The sequence below is a fragment of the Lipophrys pholis genome, assembly GCF_963383615.2.
Source record: "Lipophrys pholis genome assembly, chromosome: 1".
In the NCBI taxonomy this organism is placed as follows: domain Eukaryota; kingdom Metazoa; phylum Chordata; class Actinopteri; order Blenniiformes; family Blenniidae; genus Lipophrys; species Lipophrys pholis.
This window is the reverse complement of record NC_137635.1, coordinates 382,308-389,550: the sequence shown is the minus strand read 5'-3', so window position 1 is coordinate 389,550 and position 7,243 is coordinate 382,308. Positions and strand designations below refer to the sequence as shown.

Below are 7,243 nucleotides of genomic sequence, written 5' to 3'. Positions count from 1 at the left end.
TCAGATTGTTCAGATATTTCAGTTTGTTCAGATATTTCAGTTTGTTCAGATTGTTCAGTTTGTTCAGTTTGTTCAGTTTGTTCAGATATTTCAGTTTGTTCAGATTGTTCAGTTTGTTCAGTTTGTTCAGTTTGTTCAGATATTTCAGTTTGTTCAGATTGTTCAGATTGTTCAGTTTGTTCAGATATTTCAGTTTGTTCAGTTTGTTCAGATATTTCAGTTTGTTCAGATTGTTCAGATTGTTCAGTTTGTTCAGTTTGTTCAGTTTGTTCAGTTTGTTCAGGTGGCTGTGACCAACCACATACTGTATAATATACAGTGTATATTAATGTTCTGAACCTGCAGTACCAGTGAGCACCAGCAGGTGGTGTGTCGAAGTGATGATCAGGTTCATCACTCTGTCCTTGTTCCTGCAGCCTTCCTGCTGCTGGGCTCTTCCGGCCTCCTCGCCTTCGCCGCCGGCGTCGTGCTGATGGGCGTGGCCCACGCCGTCATCACCATCAAGGGGACTCACCTGGCGAGCCACGGGGCGCTGAGCGAGTCGCAGGCCTGGGCCAAGTTCTGGGCCGTCTTCTTCATCGAGGTGAGCAGCGCACAGATCCAATCGCAAGACCAACACTTCCAGGTGAAGCTCCCAGGTGAAGCTCCCAGGTGAAGGTGAAGCTCCCAGGTGAAGCTCCCAGGTGAAGGTGAAGCTCCCAGGTGAAGCTCCCAGGTGAAGCTCCCAGGTGAAGGTGAAGCTCCCAGGTGAAGCTCCCAGGTGAAAGTGAAGCCCCCAGGTGAAGCTCCCAGGTGAAGCTCCCAGGTGAAGGTGAAGCTCCCAGGTGAAGCTCCCAGGTGAAGGTGAAGCTCCCAGGTGAAGGTGAAGCTCCCAGGTGAAGCTCCCAGGTGAAGCTCCCAGGTGAACAAATGAGAAAGTTGTAGAGGTTCTTTCATAGTCTGAGCTGTGAACGTTTGAACCTGTGACTGTGCGCACATCCTGTCCTTTGCCCCTCTGTTGTTATCTGCCCCCTCAGCCCTGTGTTGCCCCCCAGGCTCTCTATCTGCCCCCTCAGCCCCGTGTTGCCCCCCAGGCTCTCTATCTGCCCCCTCAGCCCTGTGTTGCCCCCCAGGTGTGCGGCTCCTTCTCGGCCCAGGCGGGGGTCCGGGGCCACATCAAGCTGCACCACGCCCACACCAACATCGTGGGTCTGGGCGACTCCAGCCTGTGGAAGGTTCCCTTCCTGCCCCGCGCCGTCTACCTGTTCCTGGCTCCGCTGGCCGTGCCCATCATCACGCCGCTCGTGGCGCTCGGTAGGGGGCGCCAGAGGGCCGCTGCACTCACTGCTCACCATTGGCTCCGTCCCTGGAGATACTTAACAGTTAAAGTAGTGCAGTTACTATAGTTACTTTTGAGCGTGATGATGGAAGAGCCAGTAAGTGTTGGTTATTCTTTCCCAGCATGCATTGCTCATCAGATCTTCGTTCAAATTAATCTAACATAAATATATAAACACCATTAAACTGTAACAGAAATATAATCTGATTACTTTATTCAATAAAAAATACTCAGATGCAGCAAGAGGAGGGAGATGCTCCATAGTCTGATATTAGATGAGGAAGATGCTCTATAATCTGATGTTAGAGGGGAGATGCTCTATAATCTAGATCTTTAGGAGGGAGATGCTCCATAATCTGATGTTAGAGGGGAGATGCTCTATAATCTAGATCTTTATGAGGGAGATGCTCCATAATCTGATATTAGATGAGGGAGATGCTCCATAATCTGATATTAGATGAGGAAGATGCTCTATAATCTGATGTTAGGGGAGGAAGATGCTCTATAATCTAGATCTTTAGGAGGGAGATGCTCCATAATCTGATGTTAGAGGGGGAAGATGCTCTATAATCTGATGTTAGAGGGGAGATGCTCTATAATCTAGATCTTTAGGAGGGAGATGCTCTATAATCTGATGTTAGAGGAGGAAGATGCTTTATAATCTGGATGTTTAAGAGGAAGATGCTCTATAATCTGGATGTTCAGGAGGAAGATGCTCTATAATGTGTATGTTTAGGAGGACGATGCTCTATAATCTGGTGTTAGAGGGGGAAGATGCTCTATAATCTGGATGTTAGAGGGGAGATGCTCTATAATCTGGATGTTCGGGATGACTGTGCTCTATAATCTGATGTTAGAGGAGGAAGATGCTCTATAATCTGGGTGTTTAAGAGGAAGATGCTCTATAATCTGGATGTTCAGGAGGAAGGTGCTCTATAATCTGGTGTTAGGGGGACGGTGCTCTATAATCTGATGTTAGGGGAGCTGCTCTATAATCTGATGTTAGCGGGGAGATGCTCTATAATCTGGATGTTCCGGATGAATGCGCTCTATAATCTGATGTTAGAGGCAGGAGGTGCTCTATAATCTGGGTGTTTAAGAGGAAGATGCTCTATAATCTGGATAATTGAGGATCATTGAGCCGTTCCTCCTTCTCTAAAATGAAGGTGAAATAATGTCCATTAAGGCAACAGCTCTGGCTAATGCTAATGCTAATGCAAGTGCTAAAGGTCCGCTCTGTGAAGTCTGTAGAGCAGTAACTGTACCTGTCTGTTCTTCATCGTAGTAATCAGTTACCGCTCCCTGAAGTTTTCTGCTGATCTGAATGTGTGGCAGCTCATCTCAGACGACACGGCGCCGCCGCCGCCGCCGCCCGGACTGTCGCCATGGTGACGCTGGGCCTGTACTCCCAGTACTGGCTGCTGGTGTGGGTGTCGGGGTTCCGCTCTGTGCCGGGCGCCCTGCTGTGCATGCTGGGATGCCGGGCCATGTTCTCCATCCCCTACATCCACGTCAACATCTTCCAGGTCTGCGCCTGCTGCAAACTAACTTCTGCTCTTTACTTCACTGCATCAGTTACATGATCAAGAACTAACAGCTTAGAACCTTATATTTATACATCATGCTTCGTGTTCCAACGTAGAACCTGTATCGGTTTTACCTCCAACCTTCACTCAGGTTTCTTTTCACTGCTGGAGGTTCCTGCAGGGTCTTCAGTTTGCCCTCAGTATAGACTGGCAGGTTCACTCAGGCTGCTTCAGGTTAAAACTCTCATGTCCCTGAAGCTTAAGGAGATTCAGCTGAATCCGCGTTTACCAGGAGAGAGCTGCAGGAGAGAGCTGGAGGTGAGAGCTGGAGGAGAGAGCTGCAGGAGAGAGTTGCAGGAGAGAGCTGGAGGTGAGAGCTGCAGGAGAGAGCTGGAGGTGAGAGCTGGAGGTGAGAGCTGGAGGTGAGAGCTGCAGGAGAGAGGTGGAGGTGAGAGCTGGAGGTGAGAGCTGCAGGAGAGAGGTGGAGGTGAGAGCTGGAGGTGAGAGCTGGACGTGAGAGGTGGAGGAGAGAGGTGGAGGTGAGAGCTGGAGGTGAGAGCTGGACGTGAGAGGTGGAGGAGAGAGGTGGAGGTGAGAGCTGGAGGTGAGAGCTGGAGGTGAGAGGTGGAGGAGAGAGCTGGAGGAGAGAGCTGGAGGTGAGAGCTGGAGGTGAGAGCTGGACGTGAGAGCTGCAGGAGAGAGGTGGAGGTGAGAGCTGGACGTGAGAGCTGGAGGTGAGAGCTGGAGGTGAGAGGTGGAGGAGAGAGATGGAGGAGAGAGGTGGAGGTGAGAGCTGGAGGTGAGAGCTGGAGGTGAGAGCTGCAGGAGAGAGGTGGAGGTGAGAGCTGGAGGTGAGAGCTGCAGGAGAGAGGTGGAGGTGAGAGCTGGAGGTGAGAGCTGGACGTGAGAGGTGGAGGAGAGAGGTGGAGGTGAGAGCTGGAGGTGAGAGCTGGACGTGAGAGGTGGAGGAGAGAGGTGGAGGTGAGAGCTGGAGGTGAGAGCTGGAGGTGAGAGCTGGAGGTGAGAGGTGGAGGAGAGAGATGGAGGAGAGAGCTGGAGGTGAGAGGTGGAGGAGAGAGCTGGAGGAGAGAGCTGGAGGTGAGAGCTGGAGGTGAGAGCTGCAGGAGAGAGCTGGAGGTGAGAGCTGGAGGTGAGAGCTGGAGGTGAGAGCTGCAGGAGAGAGGTGGAGGTGAGAGCTGGAGGTGAGAGCTGCAGGAGAGAGGTGGAGGTGAGAGCTGGAGGTGAGAGCTGGACGTGAGAGGTGGAGGAGAGAGGTGGAGGTGAGAGCTGGAGGTGAGAGCTGGACGTGAGAGGTGGAGGAGAGAGGTGGAGGTGAGAGCTGGAGGTGAGAGCTGGAGGTGAGAGGTGGAGGAGAGAGCTGGACGTGAGAGCTGGAGGTGAGAGCTGGAGGTGAGAGGTGGAGGAGAGAGATGGAGGAGAGAGGTGGAGGTGAGAGCTGGAGGTGAGAGCTGGAGGTGAGAGCTGGAGGTGAGAGCTGGAGGTGAGAGCTGCAGGAGAGAGGTGGAGGTGAGAGCTGGAGGTGAGAGCTGCAGGAGAGAGGTGGAGGTGAGAGCTGGAGGTGAGAGCTGGACGTGAGAGGTGGAGGAGAGAGGTGGAGGTGAGAGCTGGAGGTGAGAGCTGGACGTGAGAGGTGGAGGAGAGAGGTGGAGGTGAGAGCTGGAGGTGAGAGCTGGAGGTGAGAGCTGGAGGTGAGAGGTGGAGGAGAGAGATGGAGGAGAGAGCTGGAGGTGAGAGGTGGAGGTGAGAGGTGGAGGTGAGAGCTGGAGGTGAGAGGTGGAGGAGAGAGATGGAGGAGAGAGCTGGAGGTGAGAGGTGGAGGTGAGAGGTGGAGGTGAGAGCTGGACATGAGAGCTGGAGGTGAGAGCTGCAGGAGAGAGGTGGAGGTGAGAGCTGGACGTGAGAGGTGGAGGTGAGAGCTGGAGGTGAGAGGTGGAGGAGAGAGGTGGAGGAGAGAGCTGCAGGTGACCCCCGGCGCCTCGACGTAGAAACAGTGTTCAAAGCTCATTTTCAGCCTATTTGTCTTATTTCCTGTCGTGTGTTCAGCATTGAGTCCCCCTGGTGGTCAGTAAGAGTATTTGCTCCTGCAGCACGTGGGCCTGCCCATGTTCTCCCCGACGCGCCGACCGAAGCGGATTTACCAGATGAGCCACGGGGTCCTGAACCTGCCCCGGAACCCGGTGCTGGACTGGATCTTTGGACATTCGCTCATCAGCTGCCATGTGGAGCACCACCTCTTCCCCACCCTGTCCGACAACATGTGTCTGAAGGTGAGCCTCCGTCAGCTGCTCCATCACACTGAGACTGACTCCTCCATCAGCTGCTCCATAAGGCCACACTAAGGCTGATCTCCACCCGCCCCCTGCAGGTGAAACCGGTGGTGTCCAGGTACCTGATGGAGAAGCAGCTTCCCTACCAGGAGGACTCCTACCTGTCCCGCCTGCAGCTCTTCTTCCATAAGTATCAGGAGCTGATGGTGTTTGCTCCACCCATCACAGAGTTGGTGGGGGTGCAGTGATGGAGAGAAGAGGAGTTTGGACTTGTTTGCTCTGAGTGGAGCAGGTGGAGAAGGTAGAGCAGGTGGAGAACGTAGAGCAGGTGGAGAACGTAGAGCAGGTGGAGAAGGTAGAGCAGGTGGAGAAGGTAGAGCAGGTGGAGAAGGTAGAGCAGGTGGAGAACGTAGAGCAGGTGGAGAACGTAGAGCAGGTGGAGAAGGTAGAGCAGGTGGAGAAGGTAGAGCAGGTGGAGCGGTGGGACAATGTCTGAACTCATTGAAATTCTTTTTGAAGCTCTTCAGAAGTAAACAAGTTGATCGGTCAGTTGATCGATCGGTTGATCGGTCGGTTGATCGGTCGGTTGATCGATCGGTTGATCGGTCGGTTGATCGGTCGGTTGATCGGTCGGTTGATCGGTCGGTTGATCGGTCGGTTGATCGGTCGGTTGTTCCTGCTGCCTCATTTCAAAAAGCTGACTCAGCTGTTATCAGTTTTTCATTCAGGTGATCTTCTTCCTCCGTTTATTGTTCATCTGGACATGAACCCTTGAGCCAAGCACTGAATGCCTCGTTGCTCCTGTAGGAATCAAACACACTGTTGAGGAGCTGCGTTTGATGATTTGCAGCCACTTCGTCGTCATAGAAACGGGACTTTGGAACGTCTTCAGTTCAACTTCTTGTGATGTGGAATTTAAATAGAAGATCGACATAATAAATCCAGTTATTGAAAAACAGTCACGAGTTTCACTTCCTGTAAGTTCCTTCAAAGTAAAACTGGTTTGTGAACAGAGACGATTGAATGTTCAGAGGACCGATAATCAATAATCCAGAGCTCAGAGAGTGGGGGGGATTAAAACACCAAGTGGCCACATGAAGAACCACCAACATGTCAAACATCAGGAATCAATAGAACATTAGTGCAAAGGAACACAATGATCAGGGGGTCTGGGGGTCAGGGGGTCTGGGTCAGGAGTTCTGGGGGTCAGGGGGTCTGGGTCAGGAGGTCTGGGGGTCAGGGGGTCTGGGTCAGGAGGTCTGGGGGTCAGGGGGTCAGGGGGTCTGGTCAGGGTCACGGTCAGGGGGTCAGGGGGTCTGGGTCAGAGGGTCACGGTCAGTGGGTCAGGGTCAGGGTCTGGGACAGGGTCTGGGGGTCAGGGTTTGAGGTTCCTCCACTAAAGAGCAGCAGATGTTCAGACACTTCAGCTTCGATCAGGACTGTGCAGCAGGATGTGAACGCAGCCTGCTGGTGTGGCCCTGCGGTGGTGTAACCCTACACCGTCACTGCTGCACCGTGGAGCTCCGCCCAGGGAGGCGTGTGCTGGGAAATATGGACTGAGACACAAACCAACATGGAAACGGCCGACAGAGCTGAAAGGACGGACAAACACTGAAGACAAAAATAAAGATAAAGAACAGACAGAACCGCACACAGTGAGACACAGTGAGACACAATGAGACACAGTGAGACACAGTGAGACACAATGAGACATAGTGAGACACAGTGAGACACAGTGAGACACAGTGAGACACAATGAGACATAGTGAGACACAGTGAGACATAGTGAGACACAGTGAGACACAGTGAGACACAGTGAGACACAGTGAGACACAATCACAACATAAACACAATAGACACACAAAGACTGACAAATAGGAAACAGTCACAAGGACACATCAGGTCCTCACAACAAGCAGGAAGCAATGGACACTGTGTGTGTGTGTGTGTGTGTGTGTGTGTGTGTGTGTGTGTGTGTGTGTGTGTGTGTGTGTGTGTGTGTGTGTGTGTGTGTGTGTGTGTGTGTGTGTGTGTGCGTGTGGTGGGAGTGTCTCCTTGGTGGGTGGGGCTTCCCGGCTCTTCTTCTGCTGCAGACTGAAGCTGTAGATCCA

General features: G+C 52.7%; 1 protein-coding gene across 2 annotated transcripts in view; it reads left to right on the top strand.

Moving 5' to 3' along the window:
* The window catches only part of fads6 (fatty acid desaturase 6), a 7,770-nt gene extending 1,677 nt beyond the window's left edge, over window positions 1-6,093 (top strand). Inside the window, exons 2-7 of one of the 2 annotated variants that reach the window (XR_013935808.1) lie at window positions 417-583; window positions 1,113-1,293; window positions 2,654-2,844; window positions 4,953-5,132; window positions 5,231-5,514; window positions 5,605-6,083. Coding sequence is in view for 1 of the 2 variants with exons in the window: in XM_080475523.1 (XP_080331649.1) it covers window positions 417-583; window positions 1,113-1,293; window positions 2,654-2,844; window positions 4,953-5,132; window positions 5,231-5,380 (869 nt within the window). In the remaining variant the exon portion in view is untranslated. Of the gene's footprint in view, window positions 1-416; window positions 584-1,112; window positions 1,294-2,653; window positions 2,845-4,952; window positions 5,133-5,230 lie in introns of both variants that reach the window. The other variant, XM_080475523.1, reaches the window with a different exon arrangement.
* The last annotated feature ends 1,150 nt before the right edge of the window (window positions 6,094-7,243 follow it).